The sequence below is a fragment of the Cucurbita pepo genome, chromosome LG17, assembly GCF_002806865.2.
Source record: "Cucurbita pepo subsp. pepo cultivar mu-cu-16 chromosome LG17, ASM280686v2, whole genome shotgun sequence".
Classification (NCBI taxonomy): domain Eukaryota; kingdom Viridiplantae; phylum Streptophyta; class Magnoliopsida; order Cucurbitales; family Cucurbitaceae; genus Cucurbita; species Cucurbita pepo.
In genome coordinates this window covers 7,529,351-7,556,272 of record NC_036654.1, presented here as the reverse complement: position 1 = coordinate 7,556,272, position 26,922 = coordinate 7,529,351, and the positions used below count along the sequence as shown (strand labels likewise).

The 26,922-nt window shown below is 34.6% G+C and overlaps 3 protein-coding genes across 5 annotated transcripts; 2 read left to right on the top strand and 1 right to left on the bottom strand.

Annotated features, from left to right (window-relative positions):
• Positions 1-27: 27 nt before the first annotated feature.
• LOC111778599 (plant UBX domain-containing protein 11) lies at positions 28-8,739 on the top strand. Its single transcript, XM_023658515.1, has 10 exons — positions 28-181; positions 462-561; positions 1,940-1,992; positions 2,063-2,144; positions 3,542-3,607; positions 3,701-3,768; positions 5,452-5,679; positions 5,760-6,255; positions 7,804-8,061; positions 8,360-8,739. Exons 2-10 carry the CDS (start codon positions 462-464, stop codon positions 8,596-8,598), a joined length of 1,590 nt encoding a protein of 529 aa, XP_023514283.1. The 5' UTR covers positions 28-181; the 3' UTR covers positions 8,599-8,739.
• A 909-nt stretch (positions 8,740-9,648) lies between these two features.
• Positions 9,649-14,650, top strand: LOC111778895 (PTI1-like tyrosine-protein kinase 3). 2 transcript variants are annotated; one of them, XM_023658897.1, is made up of 8 exons: positions 9,649-9,981; positions 11,644-11,818; positions 12,134-12,387; positions 12,506-12,632; positions 12,729-13,002; positions 13,571-13,703; positions 13,944-14,030; positions 14,113-14,650. In XM_023658897.1, exons 2-8 carry the CDS (start codon positions 11,725-11,727, stop codon positions 14,242-14,244), a joined length of 1,101 nt encoding a protein of 366 aa, XP_023514665.1. In that variant the 5' UTR covers positions 9,649-9,981; positions 11,644-11,724; the 3' UTR covers positions 14,245-14,650. The 2 variants fall into 2 exon arrangements, with proteins under 2 accessions (XP_023514665.1, XP_023514663.1); XM_023658895.1 differs by lacking the exon at positions 9,649-9,981 and adding an exon at positions 10,052-10,292.
• Positions 14,651-15,584: 934 nt separating this feature from the next.
• On the bottom strand, positions 15,585-26,026 carry LOC111779028 (CMP-sialic acid transporter 2-like). Of its 2 annotated transcripts, none has more exons than XM_023659060.1 (17): positions 25,920-26,026; positions 25,704-25,804; positions 24,770-25,027; positions 23,276-23,392; positions 22,673-22,729; positions 21,714-21,791; positions 21,191-21,235; positions 20,000-20,059; positions 18,702-18,824; positions 18,506-18,583; positions 18,140-18,209; positions 17,472-17,579; positions 17,189-17,322; positions 17,027-17,100; positions 16,748-16,793; positions 16,581-16,642; positions 15,585-16,011 (listed from the first exon to the last, which is right to left on the bottom strand). In XM_023659060.1, exons 3-16 carry the CDS (start codon positions 24,935-24,937, stop codon positions 16,598-16,600), a joined length of 1,203 nt encoding a protein of 400 aa, XP_023514828.1. In that variant the 5' UTR covers positions 24,938-25,027; positions 25,704-25,804; positions 25,920-26,026; the 3' UTR covers positions 15,585-16,011; positions 16,581-16,597. The 2 variants fall into 2 exon arrangements, with proteins under 2 accessions (XP_023514828.1, XP_023514827.1); XM_023659059.1 differs by having other exon boundaries at positions 24,770-24,999.
• Positions 26,027-26,922: the final 896 nt, after the last annotated feature.

The following is a 26,922-nucleotide window of genomic DNA, read 5'->3' as shown; positions in this document are numbered from 1 at the left end:
TATATAAATTTGTTAGTTTAAGAAACAAGGATTAACCTATAATTTTACACCCGCGAAAAAGAGAAAAAATCTTCGTCGAATGTCCGTTGCTGTGCTCGTGACCGCGCGTCGGGGTTGTCAACAGAGAATCAGCTCATCCTTCTGAAATTTCTTAGTCCAATCTCCACTGAATTTGTTTCAGGTGATCGGAATTTCAGTTTCTTGTAATAGGTCATCAAATTTTGCTTTTGGAATTGACGGCCAGTGGCAAGTGGATAGACGAATGGAGATTGAAGGGGCTGTGTGAAGACGGGTCCTGATTTTATCACGGGGGATATAATTGAATTGTTTATGTTTTGATTCTTCTCATTATTACTTAGTTTTTCTTGAGTGGTTTGGTTTTAAAATCTGACTCTCTTTGTATTTCTTACTGTCTGCGATTTTGCCTCATCGCCATTGTTGTTTATTCTTTCTTTGTGCAGATGGAGCAGTCTATATCATCACTGGCATTCAAGGGATCCGTGCCTGAAGCAATTATCGAATCCAAAAATCAAAAAAAACTATTTGTGGTTTATATTTCCGGTAAATTTTTAGTCGTTCTACCTTACTCAAGGGTTTTTCTGATTTGGACGTCTTTTAGATGGAAGGAGGAAAGTCAACTTTTGTTATCCTTAAGTAGAGGGGGAGTAACTGGTCGAAGTGATGATGTATATCTATACTTTCTCCCTTTTTCCCTGTATGTTTCTACTTAGATATAGCCAACCTAGAGTTTCTACTTGGAAAAGCACATTCAAGAAGATCAGTTTATTTGTTCGTTCCTTTTTTATGGTTATCAGGATAGGTGAATTATTAAGGACCCGTATCAAAATTGATTTCTTACCCAAATCCAAGGATATATGAACGATTAGTTCTAGGTGTGCAAAAATTTAGGAGAATTCTGTTTTTCTTAATCACATTATTGCAAGGAATTCAGTTCTTATACTCAAGTAGGCCTGCAAATTTGTTCATGTTCAGGTGCTCTCTCGGTTGTATTACCATTGGGTTTTAGCCCCCCAAAGATGTTGACACATGGAGTGCCTTACACACATCTTTGTTAATATTCCATTTTTCCTCATTAATCTATATCGGAGGCCTTTTGTTTGACCTCTCTTTTCAGGATTAGGGATCCCTTGTCCATAAGCCTTCACGTTATCTTCCACTCTTGTTTTGTCTAATGAAGTTTCCTTGTTTCTTATTTTAACAAATTCAGTCAACTATGGGAAAAAGTATTTTGTGATGTGGGATTCTTTTCTAGCACCTACAAATTTCCTTATGCTTTTAGCACAGGTGACACTTGCCGTTAATATTGTATATTCCACTAGTTCGTACCCCATTTTCTTTGAGATTAACATGAATATCCATTCCCCCGGGGCTGGCAGATGCAGAGAGAGAGAGAGAGAGAGAGAGGGAAAAAAGTAAGAAAAAAGGAAAAGGAAAAATGAAGGAAAAGAGGAAAAAAGAGAGCCGAAAGTTTTCTCTAAGATATGAGAATTCTGTGTAGTTAAACAACTAATGTGTGATGGATTGGATGTTCTATTTATGTGAGGTCCTGCAGCATAGAAGTAAGGAGAATGGGCCATGCCAGGGTGTTGATTAGGAAATCATTGGGAGAGAGGAAGGTTGTGTTGCACCTAATTGTCATTTTTCTGTTGGGTCCCATGGATGGTAATTGGAAGGGGAGCTTCAACTAGATTCTGTGAGGAAAGGTCTAAGACTCCTGAATTTCCTGGGGTTTCTTTAGCTTGAGATTTTACAACCGCACTTACCTATAGAAGAACATTTTAATCTCTATTTTCTTTTCAGTTTTCTATTCCAAAACCCATCAACAATCTCAAGATATTATAACAACTGACTACTATGAGAATTTTGAATTTTGTGCTGTTGTAATTTATCCTTCTCCTTCCCCTTTTATTTTATTTAGGTGATGATGCTGAATCAAGCAGTTTGGAAAGTTCAACTTGGACAAGTTCAAGGGTAAACTTCTATCTGGAGTCTCAAATACTTGAATTGACGATTAATGTTCCTTCGTTTGATGGTTTACCAGGTGGCTGAAGCAGTGTCAAAATACTGCGTTTTATTGCATATTCCTGCTGGAAGCTCTGATGCTGCTCAGTTTTCATCGATATGTATCCTTATATTGAGTAGCATTTTTCAGTTGTTATCTGTATTGCATGTTACTGGGCATGGCTTGACTTACTGTTATGAAATCATAACCTGAGCAATAAAAATTGGTTTGTACATCCTTTTTTTCTTGTTAAAAAAAAAAAAATAGAATTGGTTAAAATTGATTTCACATTGGCCTTGACGTTGGGTCTCTGTTAACTACAATAATAAAAAGTTGATTTGGAATATTTTTTAGTTAATTTTCTAACATTTTTTTATGCTGACATGGCAATAGTTGACTAGTTTAATAATTTGTCTTTTTTCATAAATTATATAAATCAACAATTAAACCAATAGAGTAATCTTGTATTTTGTTGTGGAGACACCAAGACAGACTGAATCCTTGAATAATTGGTTCCAACGATTTTAGTTGTACTCATAATCAAATGAACAGTTATTGTCTACATTTCCACAACGGCCGTAGATGCTAGGGTGAAGAAAAACATGGGAGTTTCTGTACTACTGCTGTACTTACAGCTCCAAGAGCCAAATTCCAACAAAAAAAAAAACAAAAAAAAAACAGACATTTTTAGGAATTTTGAACCCCAAGTTACTTCATTCAATGTCTTGGGGAGGATGGGTTGCTAGTTCTTTATCTCCACAACGATGTTGAAGAAACATATTGTTGAAAAAATTGCCTCAAATGAACTAGTCATCTTGGGAGATATGATGGAAATCCGTGAAACAAATGTAATATGTAGCTACAACCACTCATCTAATTCTCTATTGTGTATGGATATTCTTAAGTGGAGGCATCGAATTTTCTTCTCTTCCTTCTACCTCTTACGTTAAACTTAAAATCCTTCTCCATGCATTGTTTGCATTTGATTATAAAGTTTTGAGGACATATTCTGCTCATACCTTCATTTTTCTTTATGAACAAACTGCTACTGTCAACAGCATACCTACTGAAACCTTGGGTATCTCCTACTACATTTATTCTCTTCAGATTTTCAAGACTGAGACCACCTTCCATTGTGTAGTTTGGACTTTTATATTTCGTTTTTTTTTTTTGAACTCTTAGATCTTTTCAAAATATATTTAATCATAAGGCGTCTATAAAGCTGGTATAATTGTATTTGATCTGTAGATCAAAGTTATCAGTGCCTACTACTGTCATGTCTAAAAGCAGTAACACTCAAGGAGTGGTGATAACTGTATTATTTATTTATTATTATTATTTTTAGTTAGTGCTTGATGAGAATTTGTACGATTTCTAAATAGGATTGTTATTCTTTTTCCTTGGGCTAGCTTCTCAGCTTGATATATCTTCTTTCCCCCAGTCTCTAAATGACATCATGAACTTGATCTCTAATACTTTTCAAGGTCGAAGTTTTTTCCTTGCATCAGTCTACTGCAGACCCGCAGAAATCTGTACCATGTATAACAGCTGTTGGATACAATGGTATACAACTTTGGCAAAATGGTAAGGATTGTTGATGAGAAGTTTCAATTGCCACAAGCTAAACATATTATATGTTTCTGTTCAAGTTTTGATTTCTGTCTTGAAATATTCTAGAGGGCTTTGTTGGTGCTGAGGTTTTGGCTTCCAGTTTAGAGAAGGCATGGTTGGGTCTTCATATCCAGGTATATTACTGTTTCCTATCAGTAGTTTTTTTAATAATTTTTTTTACCTACTTTGTGTTATAATGTGGAGCTCTACAGATTCTTGGTGTGTGATATACCATGTAAAAGTTGTCAGATTTTGTGTTTTAATGTGTGATGTTGGAAGGATTTGGAGTTGCAAGAGCTGAAAAAAGGAATGCATGTTTGGTGGTTCAATTGAAACTTCAATGTACAGCCAATCTTCTATTCCTTCTTTGTTGAAAGTCGCATTTAGATCATACTTTTCTTTTGATAATCCGGGAGCATTATTGGGATTCAAAATAGAGAAAGAGGCTTCATGGAGAAAAGTCAGAGTTGGTATATCAGAAATTTACAGTTGACGCATAAAAGTAATCCAAGATGGGCTGGAATGGTCCCTGGCTCTTGATTTAAAATACTGGAATTTTTGGGATGACGTGTTTAGTTATGAATTGAAAATTGAATCCAAGTCGGGAGGGTGAGTGGACTGACGGCTTCCTAATCTTTTCCATGTCCAAGTTTTTAGAAAACTTGCTGGTTTGGGGATACAATTATTTGAACCTATCCCTTAGGATGAATCTTTTTGATCGGAAGCTTAATGGGTGGGTTGGGCTCATCAACAATGTGGAAGGGATTGCTCTCTTAATCAGGATTGATGCCTTTGAAACATTGGCTATACTAACTTGCAAAGCTGCCCTGACCTTCTCCAACTCCTATCCACACTCAAGTTCGATAAACATACTACAAATGTGATTTGAAATGGAGAAACCACTTCTTATTAATTTATCTATCTTTAAAAAACTGAGCTTTTATTGGGAAAAATAAAAGAATATTCAAGAGCATACAAAAGAAAAACCTATCAATGAAGGAATCCAAAAAAACGACCTATAGAATGAGACTTCAATCCAACAAAATCAACTAAGTTCATAAATACTAAAATGTCTAGTCATCCACGAAAAGTCCCTCATTAGAAGACAAAGATAAAAGGGTCCTGAAAAAAGTTTGGGTCCTTTAACTTAGACAAGACTTGACACAATTGATAGAAGGCAGAACCAGAGTTGTGCTATTTGTTCTGTGTGAACTGTAAAAATCATGAAGGTGCTTGTAACATCTTTTTATCCCCTGTATTCTTGTACTCGGTTTAGATTTTTGTGGTTAAGCTGGTTTTGTGGGAGAACGCCACGAAAGACATTTTGTAGCTTAGTCGGATGGAAGAAATTAGAAGAATCGTGCACAAAATGCACTTTTCATCCCTGAAATTTGAGTTTGGCATCTATTTGGTCTGTAAGGTTTCAAAAGGGCACTTTAGTTTTTGAGGTTTGGAAAATACTATTAAGTGGTTCCTAACTTTGACAATTAGTTGACTAAAAAAAAAAAAAAAAAAAAAAAAAAGAAAGATGTGACAAACTATAAATGAGGTGGCAATTTTTACTAATTTTATACTCTGATCTTTTGGATTACATGGCCTTTTCATGTTTTGCCCTCTTATTCCTTTTCTCTCTCTTCCCTTCTCATTTTTCATAGCTTTTCAAAAATGAAATATTATGAGGTATTATGATGTGATTGAGGTAAGTTAGGCCTCTCATTTTGTTCCTCCTATCTTTTGTGAAATATTTTTCATCTTGAACCATCCTTAGAAGTCTGAGGCACCAGAATATTTTAGTTATATCTGAAGATGAACTGCAGGAAACAACCGCATCTGTTTTGACGGCAGCCCTTGCTTCAAAGAAGTCTGAGGCATCTACTTCGAGGCCTTCTGATTCAGGGAGTTCCTCTTTGGCAGCTGTTTCTCATGCAGATCATCATATTGATTCCTCAGAGACTAATCTGGGTGTCAATAGTTGTGTAGCAGAGGAAGAGAAAGGGACTGAAAATTCCTCTAAAAAAAGGAAGGAGCCTGAAAAACGAGTCAAGGTATGGTATCAACATTGTTTACCCTAGGCTAAATGGTTATATCATTTATAATTGGTTCCATTTTATTTTGTAATTTTTAGGAGGAAGACATCAAATCAGATGTTAAGGAGTCCACTGTACATCATTCTGTGAGTGTTGGGAATAATAATGAATCCCCTGATCCCTCTGAGAATAATAAAGGCTCATTGGCTGATCCTGGAGGCCAGAAAAACTGTTCTTCTGAAAATACTTCCACAATTGTGCACGACTCTCCTATCATTCCAAACCATATTGAGTCATGTCAATCAGGAGCTTCAAGACCAATTCCTCCAGAAACCAAGGAAGTGGCCCAACAAGAAAAGAACAAAATTGTGGATGAGAATAATGCTATTGAAAATGGCAGTGCCCCCAAGAACTACACTTCAAGTGATATTCATTTAAACATTCGGCTGCTGAATGGTGTTAACGTCCAGGAGAAGTTCTCCAAGACAAGCACCTTGAGAATGGTCAAAGACTACGTGGATAACAGCCAGGAAAGTACCTTTGGATCTTATGATTTAGCTGTTCCATATCCACGCAAGGTTTTCACAGATCAAGGTATGATCTGAATATTTATTACTTGGTTAAATTCAATAGATCCTCATATATTATTGATTTTTTTTTCATTTGGTCCCTAATAATATTAAAATTTTAATTTATATTTCCAATAAATTACTTTTGTTTGTCTTTGAAGTTTGAAGTTTGGGTTAGGATTCTATTTAGTGTTAGAACTAAAGCCTAATTAAAATTTTAACCTGAGAGGTTTGTGAAAAGGTAAAATCATTAGTGATATTAAACAAACGTTGCTAGAAGGCTAGAACGTGTTAGAGGATGATATGAAAATATGTTACGTGGTTAATCTAACAAACCATGTGACAAGTTTTGTTTTTTGTTTTTGTTTTTTTTTTTTTATAATTTTATTGATGAATAAAATAAAAGAGTAAAAACTCCCACTGCCTAAAGGTTACATGAAAACTCAACAATTAGACATCAAAGAAGAAAGGTTATAATCAGTAAAAGGGTGCTTACACTTTCAAAAATACATAGCATGAAGAATTACTAGGTCTGAAAATTGATCAAAAGTAGATAAAGAGTTTCTGAAATTTCTTCCATTTCTTTGCTGCAAAGAAATCGGAGGAAAATTCTATGATAGCAAGCCACAAAATCCTCTTCGCTCTCTGGAAAGGGTGTCCCACCAAAATAGTAGCAAGATCATACTTGTTAGGAAAATTCAAAGACCAGTCAAAAGCTTCTAAAGTCACCATCCGATATCTTGAGGCTAAGGAGCAATTAGAAAAAAGTGTCCAAGATGCTCTGAGTTAGAAGCACACCTAATACACCATGGAGGAGAGAAATAGAAATGTAGCATCCTCCTTTGAAAGTTGATCTGCTGTACTTTTTATTTTTAACAAGGAATTACTTCTCATTGATATAATGAAAAAAAGTTAAAAGTTCAAGTGATACAAACTCCCAAAGAAAGTGAAAAATAAGAATTAAAAACAGCAAAGACATCTATGTAAAGAACAACCATGGACAAGAACTTTTCATAAACCTAACAATACAAACCCCTACAAAAGGTGACTCTATTATTGAATTGACCATTCACGTTTCGAGTTTCATGTAAATAATCTTTAAACGGCATAATACTCATAGTCCGGCAATTGTTTTTGTTGCCATTCTAGCACCTCCTTGAAATTAGAACATCCAACCTATATGGCACTTCGAATACATGTTGGTACCCCTGTTTCTTTGAAATGAGATACTAGAGGTATGGTGATCACATCTATGAGTTCTTATCATGAAACCCTTGCTGTGTGCCTTACTAAAATATCAACTGGACTGGCATCCACTGATTAGGACTAAGGATCAGCTGGTATTGATTGAAACTGATATTCAGATCTTTCAAACGATTCATCTATGATTCTATAACTATAGCTAATAGTCCGGCTCAAATTGGTGTTTTTCTGGTCTGTGGACTTCATTAAACTCTTTAACTTCCTTATTTGAAGTTTTGTTGGAATCTGTCATTGTAATACTTAATGACATGAAGATTCTTACTGGGAAGCTCGGAGTTGACCATTTTCTTAATTATTTGAATTGCTGCAGATTTGGAGAAATCATTGTCTTACTTGGGCCTTTCTAATAGACAATCATTGATAATGGTTCGACATCTGGGAGTTACTCGTGATTTCAGGGGAGCATCCTCCTCTGCTGATCAAAGAAATTCTGCAGCCAATGGTGGATCTTCAGATGAAAACGGTGATGGATACTTTGCATTCGTTAGAAGGATTTTATCTTATGTGAATCCATTCTCCTATCTTGGGGGCACCAGACATGAAACTCAAGGAGATGTGCGACAGTATAGTGAGTTCCTTTTCCTAAAATAGAAATTTCACATGAGTGTTAATGTTCTTTTAAGGTTAAAATCTTGGTTTAACCCTTGAACTTTCAGGATTATTTTGTTATGGTCTCTTAACTTTCAAAGGGTCTACTTTAGTTTCAGGGGTTTTGTGGTTGGCTTTGAGTATTTTTATGGTTGGGTTTGGGTGATTTTGTGGCTTAGTTTTTTACTCTTTTAAGTATGTGAAAATTCAGCCATTGTTGTAAGTATAGAGTTAGAAATGAACTTTTTTTCTAATATGTTTATATATATATGTATCAGGTAGTGAATTTTCAGAAGTAGAGAGGCGCCATGTCCGCCAACCAAACCAAGGAACTGCAACAACGAGCGGAAACAATACCCGTGGGAAGCAACCATTGTCAACAGCTAGATTTGGAGCAAATATTCATAGCATTCATACGTTGAAGAAGGATGAAGACGACGAACGGTTCAAAGGTAGGAATTCCTTTTGGAATGGTAATTCTACTGAGTATGGTGGTGATGATGGTGATAGCAAATGAGGCCCAATGTCTAGACAACACTACATGTGATGCTTATATTATATAAACAACCTGCTCTTAAACCGTTTATTAACAACACAGACACTGTAAATACCTAAAATTAAATAATTTTATACATTCGGATGTCATCTCTGCTCTCAAGGTTGTTTTTCAGTTTGACCATACACTCTTTTAAAAGGACGAGGGAAGCATAGTGTTCTTTGTGGTTCTGCATTTTGAATAAAGCTTCGTTTGGATTGAGGTGTGGATTAGTATTGTAACGGCCCAGATCTACCGCTGAAACCTTCTCCTAGCAGACGCGTTTTAAAGCCTTAAAGGAAAGCCCGAAATGGAAAGCCCAAAAAGGACAATATTTGCTAACGGTAGATCTGAGTCGTTACAAGTATTATATCTTAACGTACTAGTATCTATACTTAAACAATATACTAAATGGTCAGCTATAACAACTAACTTTTCTTCCTATTTATTTTTGTTGTCAAATTTAGTTATTTGTTAGTCTTATCATAGATGCTTTTGTCCATCTTTGTTTGTCGCACCGCTTACTCTATTGTATTAGATATGTATTTGTTGACGAATCTTGTCTTTTATCGTCATCGTCAAAGATACAAAAGAAGACGTATAACATCGAAAGAAAAAAAAGGGTCTATCATAAATTTAGATTACATCACATGAATTTTTTTAATAAACCAATATATTATTAATTCGAAGTTCATAAACAAAAATATATTTTTTTAAGAATATATTTATATAGATTTTAATTATATCACTCCCCTTCAAAAAGTTTAAAAAAAAATGGTAAAAATAAATATTGTTTTGTATAAATATCATATTATAATTAATAATCATACATAAAAATCGTTTATCGTTGTTACAATTTATTTAATTTATGTGAATGATGTTGTAAATAATGTCGAACTCGTTACACTAATGTTATATTGTAATGTTTTGAAATTAATGTATTGGTATTAATTTGATATAATTAAAGAAAATATTAAATAGAAGGTGGATAAACTTGAGAGTGAAGGGGAGAAAAAAATAGTAATAGAAAAAGAAGGGAGCTTTTTCTTTCACTTTCTTCCCATTTTCTTTGGCTTAATGTGAGAAATTCAGAGTAAAGGGAGAGAGTTGTCAGCTCGGCGTCGGTGTATGCTTCTCTGTCATTCCCGCTTTTCTTTGTTGCTTTCTTCTTTTGCTTCGCTTTCAATCCGAATCCGGACGCTAAAAATCCCAAGAACACACAACAAAAAACCCACCAATTCCCATCTGTATTTCTGTTGTTCTTTTGTTTCCATTCTCTCTTTCTTTTTCTTCTTCTCCACAGCTGTACGATTTCTGTTTCCTTTCCATTTCGAGGCTCTTCGCGTTCCAATCTCTTAATTTCAGGTTTAATTTCTCGTTCTTCCTTCTTATCCATTTTCAGTTCGGTTTTCAAGAATTTGTTTCTTTGATTGTTTAGTTTTTTTTTGTTTGGCCAAATTCTGCTGAGTTTTCGCTGGTTTGTTCTCTGGTTGTTTCGAAATGAATATCGATGTAGTTTTTTGTTTAGGTTGTCGCTAAATCGGGAAATTTTTTCTTCTTCTTATATACTCTTCTTTTTTGTGTGTTTATTATCTGCATTCTGCTAAATCGGTTTTGTTTGAATTTCTCTTGCTTTTTGGATGAAGAACTCGGAGTCTGGTAGGCATTTGCTAGTGGTAAGAATCATCCGTTTGATGAGGCGATTATGGGGTTTTTTTTTTTGTTCCCTTCTCTTCCAAAGTCCATTTTGTTTATAGTATTGTTATCAAATTTTGCTTTAACGATCTTTCCACAATTTCATATCATTCTATTCCTTTTCTTTGAAAATTTTCAATCGTCATTTTCACTAAATTAAGTCTATTGAACGCTGAATTGTCAGTGTCTGGAGTATCTCGGGGCATGAAAATATTAATTATAGATTGATTTTGATCCAAATAGCTATGCTTGCCCAATTCTATATGAGCTTATTACTTTTCTTATAGGGGTGAATGCCAGATGATATGCATTTTTTCAACGACATCAAGTTTTAAATCCCTCATCATCATTTTTTTTTAATAAGAGACAATTTCATTGATGATCGAAATTTACAAAAGGGGTGTATAATCCATGGTGTTTACAAAAGACCTTCCCTATTTGTAATGAGGGAGGTATAACTATAGGAAGTAACAATATTAGGCAGTTTACACCAAGATATAGCTTGGTAAACAACACTCTTGAAAAGTTTTGTGTAGGCCGGTGTCTTTTCTGCAAATATTCTCTGATTTCTTTCCAGAAAAAAGCCATGATGAGGTTTTTCCATAATAGGGCTTTTGTATTCTTGAGAGGGTAGAACGTTGAAAGCCATATCCAAAAAGTTCTTTACCTCCCTAGTAAATGTGAGATGCCATCCAAATATATTGAGAATCGTTGTTTAGAAATTATGAGCGTACGTGCATTGCATAAACAAGTGGCTTTGTGATTTGTTTTCTTTCTTGCATAATGGACACCAATTTGAAGAAAGAGTGATGTAAGACATTCTTTTGAAGATTTTCACTTGTGAAACCCCCCATCATCATTGCTGGTTTGTTGCAGCAATCTAGATGGGGAATTTTTGACGAGTTTATTAGTATTAGTTAACAACCTTTCTAAAAGATCAGCGTGCTTACGAGATCATGAAATTGCTTATAAATTTAGGTGTTGTCAAGTAGTTAAGATTGGGTTGGATTTTGAGGTGTGATTGTGTCTAATGCAACAATTTCAAGCCCTTAATGGAAGTGTCTCTAGTAGTTTGGTGAAGGTCTCTAATACTATGAAATATAATGCTTGTTCTATCTACTTCTTTCGGGTTGTGTTTTAAATTACTAGAAGTTCACCTGTTTTCTTTGTTGCCGATTTTCCATCTTTTACTCTGTTCTTCATTGTTTTTATAAGGGTAAAATACTATTGTTATTGTGCAGCCATTTGAGTGTTTCTTTTGTGTTAACTATGAGAGTTTACTGAAGGCCACTGCCATTACACTCTTAGTGAAACTGTGCTAACATTGTGCAGGCTTATGCTCCTCCTCCTGATAACATTTTTCATCCAGCGAACAAAAGTACGAATAATCGACAGCAAAGGAAGAAAGTGAGAATGCGCAAGTGGTTTTGTTGTTTTTGTCAAGTTGAAGAGACAAATGAGTCAACTGAAAATGAGCACTTGAAAAGCCCCACTAATTTTGGAGATGGTTAGTTTCCATAGCTACTTTATCAATGTTAACGGAGGAAAGTTGTGTATCACTTAGGTGTTTTTTTTTTTTTTTTTTGAACAAGAAACCATTGATCATTGATATAATGAAAAGGAAATTAGAACCAGAAAGCAGACAGGATCATGAAGATGTCTGTCTTTTTTGGTTCCTAATTGGCTCAACATATTTACTCTTTTATGCATGTCTTTTGAAATTTTATTGCCCAATTGAGGCACGTTTTGGTACACTAGTGTATGCACTAAGGAAGTATAAATAAGTTTGTTCCACTGAAGCTTCACTATGTTTCACATTTAGGCCACTCAAAGGGCCCAAACGTGTCAGCGCCTGTTAAACCTGAGGCACAAAAGGCAGCACCAACAATTGAAGTGCCTGCACTCTCCCTGGATGAACTGAAAGAAAAGACAGATAATTTTGGGTCGAAAGCATTGATTGGAGAAGGATCTTATGGTAGAGTTTACTATGCAAGCTTGAATAATGGGAAAAATGTAGCTGTAAAAAAGCTCGATGTTTCCTCTGAGCCTGACAGTAACTTTGAGTTTTTGACCCAGGTTTGTTAGATATTGGAATAATATGTCATCATTTTTTTTTACCTATATCATTTTTAATTTTTTTAATTTGGATATCTTGACCAAATATATGGTCTTTTAATATCCTTTTGACTTTCAGGTTTCTACAGTATCAAGATTGAAACATGAAAATTTTGTTGAATTGCTTGGATATTGTGTTGAAGGAAATCTTCGTGTATTGGCATATGAATATGCAACCATGGGATCTTTGCATGATGTGTTACATGGTATCCCATCCTTTTAACTTTTCTTTATGACAATGTTACTAATAACTGATCTAAGATCGGGTAATTGATATAAGCCCACCCTCTCCATGATTGAAGGAAGGAAGGGAGTACAAGGAGCACAACCTGGTCCAGTGCTCGACTGGATGCAGCGAGTGAGAATTGCAGTTGATGCTGCCAAAGGACTGGAATACTTGCATGAGAAGGTTCAACCTGCTATTATACACCGAGATATCAGGTCCAGCAATGTGCTTCTCTTTGAGGATTTTAAAGCGAAGATAGCTGATTTTAACCTCTCCAATCAAGCCCCTGATATGGCAGCCCGTCTTCATTCAACTCGAGTTTTGGGAACTTTTGGTTACCATGCTCCAGAGTAATGTTTCTAAAACTCTCTTCTCCTGTTCTTGGTTGATTGTGTGAAGACCTCTATTAGGGTAGTTTGGGTGAATTTATGCTGTGAAACTAGAACTTTGCAAATTCTAATAGTCTTTTTCAAACCCATGATAAATTGTCTTCAAAGTTTTACTGTTGATTTACAGAATGACAGCAGAGTCCTTTGGCTTAGGACTTCTGTTAGTTAAGTTGCCATAAACATGTCTGAGAAGTGGGAATTCTTGTCTTTCTGCTAATATCGAGCTAATAGGAGCACAAATATTTACACCTTTTTCCACTGCTAAATTGCTAATATTCAATTACCTGTGTGTTAAACCAGTCTTTGTTGTACATTAGTTTTTAGGAGGCTGCTTTTCTGGTTGTCTCATTTGTAACCTTTCAATAAAAAATTAGTAACAGTCTTTTGTTTTGTACACCATTTTATAAAAACATTTACAAAAACTTAGCCTCATTTATTAACATTTTCAGTTTAAGAAATGCAGTTTTTGTTTCAGAAAAGTGGCTTCAATTTTGCCATCATTGTTATCAATGGATATGTCTTTCTGCAGGTATGCAATGTCTGGACAGTTGACACAGAAGAGTGATGTATACAGCTTTGGTGTAGTTCTACTTGAGCTTTTGACTGGTAGGAAACCTGTCGATCACACGATGCCCCGCGGACAGCAAAGTTTAGTTACCTGGGTGAGTTGTAACGTGTATTCCTTGTTAAATTGTTCTCATTGTCTCTTCTCCATGTGTTTTGAAAAGCGTTTCCAGACACCCTTTTCAAAAAGAGGAGACAAGTAAGGTGCTGTTGCGGAGGCGTGCCTCTGCAATCAACTCCAAAAGCCTAATACGCTTTCGTGGGCGTTGCGCCTAAAAAGACATTGTCTGCCCTCTTATTATATCTGAAACATGGTTTGACATGTTTATTTCCTTTAGGCTACCCCAAGGCTAAGCGAGGACAAAGTGAAGCAATGTGTAGATCCAAGACTAAAGGGAGAATACCCTCCTAAAGGAATTGCGAAGGTACTCAATATAATGAACGGTATATAAGCTCGGAGTTCGTTCAGGTGATTAACGAATCTACTTTTCTTGTTCGGTGATGCAGCTAGCAGCGGTGGCTGCATTGTGTGTACAGTACGAATCTGAGTTCCGACCAAATATGAGCATAGTTGTGAAAGCCCTCCAACCTCTTTTGAAGCCCCCCGCACCTACCGGTCCCCCTGCGCCTGTGTCTTGATGGCAATGTACATGGTTTCATCCCCCCGAGTTTGAATTCTGCTTTGAATAGTTTCTCTCTTATATGCCTACGATATTTGGTCGGGATAACTTTACGCATATCCCTTTTATTTGCTTGTGTAAATGGTGAGCTTGGATGTGGTAGACCGGTTTCAGAGTCTTGGGAGACTTCTAAGAAGAGTGATGGTAGCTGAATGTGTGGAGAATTGTCTGTTTCTGAATATTAATGGAGGCCCCTCATTGACACACTCTGCCTTCTCAAAACTGTAGAGTGCAGATTCACCTGAGGCTATTAGGTCTTCTTTTTATATATTTTGTTCTTCAACTCTGATCTAAACAAAAACTTGCTTTGTAGATTTTCACTTATATCAAAATGAATGGACTCCCACGGGACTGCATTTAATATATACACACACCCAAAACTATAGTCCATAATGATGATTATGGATTATTTTAGATATTGATGTACTGTAACTATGTATTTTCGAATGTTTTATAAGATGTAACTATTCGTATCTTTCGATCTATAGACATGATTTATAATGTCTATAGGTCATTGTTTAGCAAAAAGAACAAATGTACCCAAAAATTGGCGTCGACAATTAGGTGGGTGGATCCCGCTGAGCCATATTTGGTTGACACTTTATGAGGTGTGGTCGATTTTTTGTCTGCCTTTACATTTTTTTATCAGTCTTTCATAGCAAGCATTCATAATTCCTTGGGAACTTTTTTTTTTCCCTTTTCAAATAATTATAGTCCAACGCTTTCTGTACCTAATTGTGTAAATGCCTACCAAAAGATGATACAAAATGAAATTAATATTAAACTAAATTGTTTCTTACAACTTCCATTTGTGGAAGTTTTTGAGTTCAAAAGCATACTCTAAAGTAATCTAACCAGAAATTTTATCATAATTTCATCGCCTCCAAAGAATCTAAAAAAACGAAGCAAATATTATCTTTACAATGAATACCAACTCAATAATTTAAAATTAGCGAACCATTAAACTTATCAAAACTAATAAGCTTCCAACCAAATACGAAGGATAGTGTCACTAACCACTCTCCATTTTAATCTATCCAAGCAATAATCAATCCAGAAAGTACTACACAATCACAACATTTTAGCTAACTTTTCATCCTTTCAATGAACTGATATTAGTTCTAGTATTCAAAGCATATTCCCTCCCTTCACATTTCTTTTAAAATATGCAAATAGAATTCAAAAAAGTGTCTGAGAACAATTGAAAATGCTGCAAGCAGTTAAGATTATCAAATGAAACTAACTGTTCACTTTTGATTCATTCTTAATCACAGAGATCTATCCCCATATTAAGCAGTCTTGATGTTTCAACACAGTTTATAACATTTCCATTATATGTATAAGAAAATTGAGTACATGTTTGTCATAAGATCTGAATTGTAGCACTACATTTTCAATGGGAGAAGGAAATAAAAATTTGAGATATTGTGGAAGGAAATAGACAAGAATTATTGGTTATAATCAGTCTGGGGGTAAAGAATAATAATACATGTTACTAAAACCACGACTTGAAATGTAGGTAGGGCTATTTAGGTATGATAATACCCATGCTGTTATTATCTAATCTAATCTGAGCAACAAAAATTTCATATCGAAACCAACCTGAGGAAGACTATTGCAACCTTGGAGGAAACCATCATCAAAAAAATTTATTGATAAAGGTTGAGACATGTCGCCCGCCGTCTCCCTAAGGTCCAATGATCCAGGCAAAACTTCCCAAGAGATCCTGTAAGAGGCGCGGATTATGTGATTTGATGTCGAAGTAAAGTTGAGGAATAAACAGACTTTATGATACCAAATCACGATAAATACACAAATTTCGTTTTATGCTCTCAGCATTTAAAATGAGAAAAATTCTTTAAGCTCCTATGAACCAAGTCATTATGTCGTGTACATTACAATTAAAATAGCTTATCATATTTGTATCCTAGAATTGAGAAACCAAAGCTTGTTCCAGCTTTAGATCGGTCTAGGCAGACATAACCAAATGGGTTCTTAATATGCCANAAAAAAAAAAAAAAAAAAAAAAAAAAAAAAAAAAAAAAAAAAAAAAGAAGCCAAGTTTTCAAATTGCGAACTTGATCACCCAAAAGGTCATATCAAGAATTGTGACTTCATCATGATCAGATTAGATTGATCATGAACACCAAATTAAATAAATTCAGTTTGCTTTCATTGTGAATTAAGGAATGAGAAAACATAACTATCTGGTGAATGTGGAGACCTTTATAGGTGTTTAATAATAATAATTAAGAGTTCATACAAAAAGAAAGAAAAAAATAAAGCATCAAATACCTGGTTGTGAAAAACTTTTAGGTTGGAAGAAGTGGCTTTCGCTCATCAGATTCAACAAGAGCCTGCAAATAAACCAAATCTAAATCATTCATGGTTTTTTAGTGCGTACTGAGAATTTTTCATAAAACATCCTGAAAACAAGCTCTAAAAAGAAGCCAAATGCACACCTCTTCGTTTGCCCCTGCTGTCATACTTACGAAGGAACCCTTTGACCTGAAAAGAAAAAACTCAAAAAATTAAATATCCAAAAAGGAAAATTACCAAGCAGCTGATCCACCATTAACAAATACAGTCTCAAATCCTTATCAGAGAAAATATTTATTTTGGCAATTTTCAAAGCAAAGGAACTGGGTCAACCTTGAAGCTGAAACAGTCTTAAATATAATATAAGCCCGAGACTAGAAACCACATCAAATCAATGTCTCACAACATAAATAAGTTCCTACCTCTGGTTATCCACATCCACCATTTCTGTGATCCCATTCTGCTCATCTTTGACTTTTGAGAGGGATGAGAAGAACTGAAACACAATATCAAGAATTAGTGCTCGGCAATTATGTTTTGGTAGCATATTTAGCCTTGTCAGGGTCGTCCCCTCCCCAAAGTACCTGGTGCATAGAGATAAAAACTATGGATATTCCCAAGACAAAGTTCATAGTCAAAATATGACCAAACAATGCAGCAGACGCTATGCCTGTAAAGATAGTAGCAACTGTTGAGGAGTACTTCTTCAGAATTGTATCTGCAAGAAAGAAAGCAGAAATCTAATAAGACGTGTGATACTAATCCATGGACCAAAAGTGTCCAGAAACTTATGATATTATAGCAATAGACAAAAAAGGCATGCTTAATCTAATAATTTAATGAGAAATCTATCTATGCTTAGGTTACCTGCATATTTAAAGAAGAAAGAGGATAGAATTCCTTGGGCTGCATTATTAGCTATCAGCAGCATTGTGGCTTTCGAATGACCTTGCAGGATATCAAAGCTGCTAGGACCTAAAATATACAAAAAGTCAAAATGCAGCTAATCAGAACTCTATACTGCCATTGAGCTAGTACATTCACAGTGCAGGCAGCCATAATAAACCAGGAAGAACAATTAATTCATTCAAAAATCTAATCTGAAGAGAATTTCGTGACCAATAACTGAGTTTAAAAAAATACTGAAGGGCCAAAATAGTAGGTATGATATCATCAAATCATAAAAGAGCTCAAGTCAAACCACAATACACGAAAGGTATATCAACATGAGATCATCCAACAATCACAGAAAGTGTCTAATAATAAGAAATTGCCATATATGATGTCTAATCAATACTTGCGATTTTTTTTCTGGTTCTTTTTCTTTTGTGATATTGAGATGTCTAATAATAAGAAATTGCGTTCAAAAGATGACTCAATGTGAAACTACATATACCAAGTCACGATCAATTTCACAAAAGAAAAAGAACAAGAAAAAAAATCCAAGACTTAGATGATGCATCTTCTGGAAGAAAGCATACAAAGTCTTCTGTTATTTAATTGGGGAGGTAGTAAATTAGAGCGTTATATCATACCTTTTATAATAACTGTTCCTAATATTCCCAGGAAGTTGAACATTGCACCATATCCGTATAAAAACAAGTTCTGCNAATCTACCATTAGAAATAATGAACACTAAGAGATACAAAATATATGTATATATGCTAAGAATGCTATCACTTGAACGTCAAAGAAGAAAAGCCACTCAAGATCCCACATCCATTATCCCAAATTCTAAATAAACGGGAATGGCTATTGAGAAAACATGTCCCCCACTACAGATATGATGGACAGCTATTCTTACTTTTTCTAAATAGAAAACAAATGAAACAGAAAAACATATCTATTTAAACATCAGGTTATTCTTTAGATACAATTTAACACAACAATAGTAACGTTACCTGGAGATAAATGCTCGTATCATACTGGCTCTTCAAAGCATATTCATTATAAACAGAAGCTAAAGATGGGACAGTAACCTACAAAAAAGATACAAGTTACTCGAAATATTTAGAAACCAATGGGAGAAGAACAAGTTTAGGTTTGACTAAAGTTGTAAGACGCTAGCATTCTAGCCACAAAACAAGATCCACTTACAAAAATCAGCGTGTAGACATATGCGCCCATGGAGACTGTGAGACCCAAATTGGTGGTACCTTCAGGTAAAGACCGCAACTGATTTACACTTATCCCAATAAGCAACAGAGCAAGTGCTTCCCACTGGAGTAAATGAAAAAACGATAAGTTCCATTACCTTCTATGTTCTCCCCAATAGAAAACCTAGATGGAGATTAAAGCCTTTACATAAATAAGACAAGGAGATCTGCTNATGCTGAATTTTGAGTAGAATCTTTAACCACATTAGATGGAGATTAAAGCCTCCAGAATCAAATCACTTTAACCAAAGGTATCATTAGCTCTCCCACTAAGGATCCTATCCCCTCTTCAATTGTCCATAATATCGAATCTGATGAAACATCTAATGTTAGTATGAGCAGCAAGGAACTTGAAACACATTTAGCTAATAAAGTGATTGTTGAATTTTCTGACGAAGGCACTTCTGTAGAAGCATTCGAAAGTCTCTTTTTGGTTGATGATAGAGGAAATCCAATCGAAGCTCCGCAATCAATGGAAAAGTATCCTTCAATTTCCTTAATTTATTTTTTGTGGACTATAGATGAAAGAAATCACATCTCAATCACCAAAATTGAGATCCAATTGTGTTTCACTATTTCGTATTGATGGTCCAACAATGAGAAGCACTCTTTCGTATTCTACAGGCTTCAAAGTTTTTTTTTTTCTTTTTTGTACGGCCTTGAAGATTGTTTTCAGTTTCAAGCTTTTTTTTTTCATTTTGAAGTTCTACTGTTGTCAGTTGGTTTAGTGAAATCTTTTATGGAAGATTTTGGGGCCTTTTAATTTGGTGGCTTTAAGTTTTGTGCGGTTTGACATTTTTGGGTTGGTTCTCCTTTTCAAAATTTGATTGTGCTTTTATCGATTATTTTATTTTGGTTGTTTTGGGCTTTCTTTTCAGCTTCCAAGAACTATGTGCTTCTGTTTCCTTGGCTCCTCCCTCTTCTGGTCACTTTTACTCAGAGCTTGGCGTTCTTGGCCTCTATTTCAATGTTCAGTTTAAGAGGATTTTGTTTTATTTAGATTGTTATTAATATCCTTTGTAATCCTTCTTAGTGTTTCTTTATATTCCTTTGTGTTGTTCTATATCTTTTGAGCATTAGTCTCTTTTCATTATAGCAATAAAATTCTAATTTCTTGTTTAAAAAATAATAATTAATAAATTCCTACACTTAGGACACTTCTTCTCCACCCTACATCATAATAGTTCACAGTTACATAACACCTTGAGCAGGCAAAAATGGCAGAAGAAATATACTAACCTGAATTACAGAAAACCGCCGTCTCATAATAATCTTTAGCAAGACAGCAATGACCAAAACCTGAACATACACAATCAATCAAAATATTATTCTTGGAAAATTATATGAGATGTTTGTGTTTTAAGGTTAAGGGAAGCACAATTAGAGAATTTTCAATTAGACTCGTCACCCTATGTGGCTAAGAGAGACCATTACAATCCTAACTTCTGCTAACTCAATTATCCTTCTCAGTCTGTGTCAATGTTTTACAGAATCCAGCAACGATTTTTAGTATCTAAACCTCGACCAAACTTAGAAGAGTGCATGAACATGATCCTTGGAGAGTACTAGCCTACTGTTAGCACAGAAAGAAAATAATAGTTAGTTGCTGGGCCCATTCGTTGCAAAGTAATTACGATAGGTATAAACAGAAGGAAGATGAAAGAGTTATAAGAGAAAACTTCCCCTTCCTACAGTGTTTTGATGCACATCATAGAACTTTTTTCCTTCCAATACGTTTATATTTTTTACCATGATAAATCATGTTGTACCATTATAAAAGTAAGAGTAGAATATGATATGCAAGGGTGAGAACATGTTTAAAGTCCCTGATACATGTTATAGAAGTCTAACAACAAACACAAACCAACAATGTTTCAAACAGATGTTAAAACATTGTACCAAACCACCAATTCCACAAGAATTCATCGTTTTTGCATTATTATACAAGCATACAATATATACATACACTCGTATATATCTAAAAAAATCTAATAAATGTTACAGAAGTCCACCACAAGAACAAGCCAATGATGATGCAACAGACATTATAGTCAAAGCACACGTCAACTAGAATTCGTCAACTAGAATTCCACAAAAAACGGTTCTGCAAGCACTCATTTACCAATTACTGTGGATACCAAACCAACTTAAGCACACATCAACTAATATTTCACGATCATTTCCTATGTGCACAACATATAAAGTCAAGAAACTCATGTATTCACCCACCAAAAATTGTATTATTGACTTCAAAAGCATTTGAGTGTATGATTTTCCATCAGAAACAACCAAATTAATGTACTAGAAACTGAGAACATTTAGGTAAAGATGGGAGAATTAGCGCATCAGAAGAGAGTCACCAACAGATGAGCTAAGACATGTCATCGCAGTTACTCTACCACAACAATAATTGACTGATTCACAAAATACCTTTAAATTGCTAAGCATCTTCACAGTTGCGGGGTTGAAATATAGCTGCATCGAGAGTAACATGGTTAGTAAGCAAGGTTAAAAATGTCAACATCAACGAAAATTCGAGGTCTCAATTTTATGAAAATATCGATAGTATGGCAGTGTTGATGGATATTTCTATACAAGTATTAGAAACGAAAAAATTCAAAAAATAGTTAAATTAATAAATGAAAACCTTTAAAAAATTTTAAATGAGTTAAAATAGTAATTATTAATATTGTATTCACATTAGTTGCATTTTGTTGCTATTTTTGTTTAAATATTTCATCAATTTCTTACAATATAATTGAAATGTTGATTCACCCCTTATGTCAATGTCAAACCTTACAAATATTTGAAAATATGGATGAAAATGTTGAAAATGCCAACAAAAATTTAATACCTTGGTTATATGTGAACAATGTAATCCAACAATGAAAAGTAAGTCCAAGATGTATCCAGTAAAAAGAATACAACTCTTTCATAAATATGAACTGTATACCTGCATGGTAAACTTTAGGTAATTATTGATTGCATAGAGAAATGCTGGCACAGCGAGGAGCACATTGTTACGGGCTGCCTGTAAAAGGAAATAAGACGTGATTGGAATATACCTAAAGAAAGCCCAGAAACTAAAAAATAAAAAGGAAAAAGAAACAATAGAATAATCTATAGAAACATTATGAAGTATTGTTAAAAAGAAAAAACTACTACCCTCAAGTAGAAGTGTCTGTCCGTAAAAGAGAGTAAAACCTCTTAGCACAGGTAAACAAATTAAATGATCTGGAGAATCCATAAGCTTCAAAAAGAAAACTAAGCAAACTAAGTTCAAACCAACATTTAAATTCCAAACCCTCAGCTTAGAGAAGCGCCATTAGATAAGATTTCCAAGTATCACATTTTTAGTTATTTCTTGGAACATTTGGCTCTAGACAAATCAAAGGATCTTAGGAGTGTGGAGTTGTCTTGAAGGAAGATTTGGTCTTCGTCTAGGTTCAACACCCCCTTATGGACGGACATCTGTGCAAGGGAGTTTTGTATTTGTCCTTTGTTTCTTATTATCTCAACAGTTGGTGTGTTGCTAATTAGTGTTCGTTGGTTTGGCTTTTCCCATTGCTTTTGGCTAGGAATTCCGCTTTTTTTGTTGGGTAGTAAATCTGTTCATTTACTCAACGCAAGTATGGTTTTTCTTTAAAAATGAGAATAAATAAATGAATAATCACATAGTATGTTGCGTTGCAGAGTAGTTAACCTAACTGGCAAAGAATAGTTAGCACTAGAATGCTATCTCACTTTGGGTAGAATCAATACCTCCAACCTCCCTACCCCATTAATAATGGCAAAATCTATCTCAATTCATGTAAATCTAAAATATTTTACTTCAGAAAGTCAGGCATAAAGATTATATTCGATAGCAACTATTGGTACTTAATTAGAAAATGGTCATGTGAGAAAAGTAACCTGCATAAATGTTGATAATGAGAGAAGAGGCTTTTCCCCAACTTTCTGATGTCTAGACTGCAGAATTCATAGTAAGAGTTAAAATTAAGCCAGATGCATAGGCCATAGGGTCTTTTTGGAAGCAATTCAATCTAGAAATTCAATGGATGCTTTCACGAGAATTTAGATGAAAAAATTTAAATATTCCAAAGTTATACCAAAAGCAACTCATTTAAAATCGTATGTCAGTGATATAACAATAAAATTAACCTGGACACTCACTGATATAACAATAAAATTAACGATTGCAAAAGGATTATAAAATATAAAGTCTCTCCCTTGCCTACTCTTCTCTCCCACAAAAGCACCCAAACAAGCAGAAAAGTTCAAAAGTCACTTGTGTGATTCTTTTATCAAAACAACTTTCATTTGAGAAAGAAATGAAAGTCACTTGTGTTTTTTTTATCACCCACCACATTAAAAGAAATAATTTTTTGTATTGCAAACAGACAGAATTAGTGAATGTATAAACTGAAGTGAGCACGATTGAGATATCCATTCAAACTGAGCACTGTAGGCTCAAAACTGTTCAGATATATTTCCAGTTTCCAAGACAATAAGTACCTGGATTATCAGCATAACAACAGCAAAGAGAACCTTTGCAATCTCAGTCAAAAAGTTAACACTAATTGGGCTGAACTTGAATTTCCCGTCCACCTTGGACATATAAACCAATATAGGCTGTCAAAGAAAATGAACCAATGTTAGACATTTAAAAACGATAGTTCACTTGAAAACTTGACCTTTTTAAACAGTTATCAACAAAAGTCCAAGTAGCATCAAACAAGAAAAGGAAGATTCGTGTGGGGGGGAGGGTGGGGGTCGGTGGGAGCACCTGCTTATCTGTTATTATGGGCAATCTTCCATGTAAACTGTAAAATATCTCAATCTTGAATACCAGAAACAAAATATTGTCATCTAGTGTTTTCTTTCTATGGTTTGACAAGAAACGATTGAGTTGATTTCTACATAAAAATTGATACTTACTGAATTTTACTCAGTGAGATAAGTTCCATCAATGTATAGAGGCAGTTGTGCTAAAGCAATTATTACATTTCATAATTGCTATTTGCAAAAATTTCTGAAGGTTGAACACATTAATAGCAAAATAGACATATCATTCGAGAAAGTTGATGAGAGCAACACTGATAAAAATTAAAAGGGAGGACACGAAATTGTTGAGAGATACATATCCAGGAAGCATATACACAAAGGGGAATTTGAACGATACAAGATAAATTTAATATGGTAAACCTTGAACTAATTTTTCGTCTTAAAGAAAAATATATTCGTAAAATTGTTGCTTGAGCTTGTTTATAACCGGTGTGAGGGTAGTCTCATGAGACTTCATTAGATGATTCCATTGGACAAGAAGGCATTAGATTTTGATAATAAAGAATGCAAAAATATTGCAAAAATATAGAAAAATTGACTGCAATCTTTTTCTATCTTTGAAGATCCCAACAAAATGCTTTCTTCTAATAGGCTATGAACTAGATCAAAATCATTCTCAACGAATCCATAAAAAGTGATGCTATTTTTTTCATCGGGTCCAAGTAGAGATCAAAGGTCTTGAAGAAGGAGGAGGAGGAGGAAAGCAAAAAAAGAAAGGAAGAAGAAGAAGAAGAGGTGTTTTGTTGGTCCAATTGAGCATAAGGAATAATAGTAATCAGAAGGCTTTGCAGTGTGGGATGTAATAAGTAGGCATTGCAGTGTGGGATGCAACTAGCAACAGAGAGGCAAGGAATAATGGAGGAGAACGATAGTGGACAATGACAACAACTTGGACCAACAGAAGGACAACCATGAATAAAAAGACTGAATAAAGGCTGTCGAGGTGTCTTGCTGGTCCAATTAAGCTTAAGAAATAATAGTAATTAGTAGGCTTTGCAGTGTGGGATGCAGCTGGTGATTGGGACAAAACAACAGCGTGTATTGCACAAAACCATTTCATAAAGGAAGGGAAAAAAACAGATAAATCTTTTGCATCACTACATTTTACTGAGAATTCACGACATAGAAAAGTAAATTAAGCAATAGGTCAGAGATGACAATCACCTGCAAACCAACCAAGATACAGTCACCAACAACCAAGAGGGTGTTTAAGGCTCGTTGCTTAGATGATACTCTGTTCTTATGTCGATCATATGCCCTGGATATACCCTTTGTAGTGGGTGAAACCAACTTGGAGTGACAAACACTGCATTCTATCATTCCGTTCTTCATCAGCCTACCGCAAAACTATTGCTTGCTCAGACTGACTCTAAACCAAAAAAGTACAGCCAACCCTGCGTAATGAAATGAAATCCAAGAGACCTAATCAATATCCCCAACGAATTAAAAATTAGTAACCAACAGACAATTTATAAACAATACAAACTTCAGCTAATGAAGGTTATGTTTCTTAAGATTACGATGGTGCACATTGAGAACAGATAAACAACATTATACAATGCAATTGCCGTAAGTCAAATCGGAATAAAGATCATGTTTCTCTTATTAACACAATCTCACCAACTTGGAGGATAATCATAAACAATTGCTACAGTAACTACGCAGGGCATTCGTAGATCCATAACGATACATTCTCAATCGTTCCCACATTCAAAAAAACACAATGAGCATAGAGTCTAATCTCCATCCCCACCTTCAAAACAGATGTTAAAAGCCAAAAACCCGGCCCAATCAGTTAAAAGGAAAAAAATAAATCAAATAAAATAAAATAACCCAAACCGTAGATCCATAAAAAACAAAATAAAATTCAGTCAGATCTTATCAATACACCTCGTTACTCGACGGTTTCAAAGACAACAAAAAGAGAATTTCAGAGATCCTCATCAAAGCAATGTAACAAGATCATAATTCCCAAAAACAAAATCGAGTAGCTCGATGTCAATAGGTGAGAGTAAGAACCCAAATTCAGCTTCACTGAGTGCAGTCGTTAAAGCATGAAAAGAAATTAGCGTGAATCCACTCAAATCACAAAACCCACCTGATCTACACGCCTCCAGAGCCGAGCATTCAAGGAAGAATTAGCTCGACGAGAATTCCCCCGACGGTAAAACGGGCTAGCTAGATCCAACACCGCGGCAACTGCAACAGAAAAACTCAAAATAAACAGGCAAACACACTGAAAACGAACATGGATTCAGAATCGTGTAGGCTTCTAAACTCTCCTCCAGAAAATTCGATCTCTCTCCGATCTTACCTGTTACGGAATTCGAAATGCTAGCATATGCGAGGAGAACGCAAATTTCTCATATAGAGAGAGAGATCGCGCGAAACGTTTGTTGTTAAAGCTCTCTTTCTCTCTCTNTTTTTTTTTTTTTTTTTTTTTTTTTTTTTTTTTTTGGTTAAACCAAATTTTAAGATCGTTGAATTCACACAAACGCGGCTTCGGAAATTCTCTTCACCAAGAGGGTGACGCAACAATGGTGACAGACCAATCAACGGCCGGTTGAGGTTAATATTTCTTTAGCTTTTCAGTTCTGATAAATAATTATTAAATATTTAGTAAGTTCGCCAAATTTTAAAATAATAATAATAATAAAAAATAATAAATCACTATTTTAGCTTTTACCTGTCGTGCTTTAAATAAAAATTTGGAGCTGATATTATTTTAATAATTTTTTAATTTGAATATGGTTTTAAAATTTAAGAACTAAAATAGATATTTCAAACATTTAACATTCAAATTTTTAAATTTTAAATTTAAGAATTTCATATTTAATTGTCTAATTATTTTGCTTTCAAAAAATGTATATTTTCAATAGAAATTTTAATATAACCTTTAATTTTAGTCCTCAAATTTTAATTTAGCTAAAATTTTAAAAAAATATATTTTATCCATAAAATGTAAACACTATATAAAGTGTTAGAATAAAATTAAGCTCTATGAAATATATCTCGAAGATAATTACTAGAAGAGGAATGACTAAAGCCATATGTTCTTTGGGAGGCGAGTTTGGGTTCGATTGAGCCTAGGTTGGCGAATCCATGAGCAATCGAGTCCTAGCCCATTGGACCCAAGCTTTCTTTAATCACCTAATCTAAATAACCCCACGACCAATCGCTCTTAGGGCAAAAAAGGCTTAAATGTTTAGGCAATTCACAAATTTTAACCCAAAAAAAAAAATGAACATCAAAATGTATGAAATATTATTAATTTTGAATTGTTAAAAGCATATAGTAATTTTTTTAAAATGAAATTT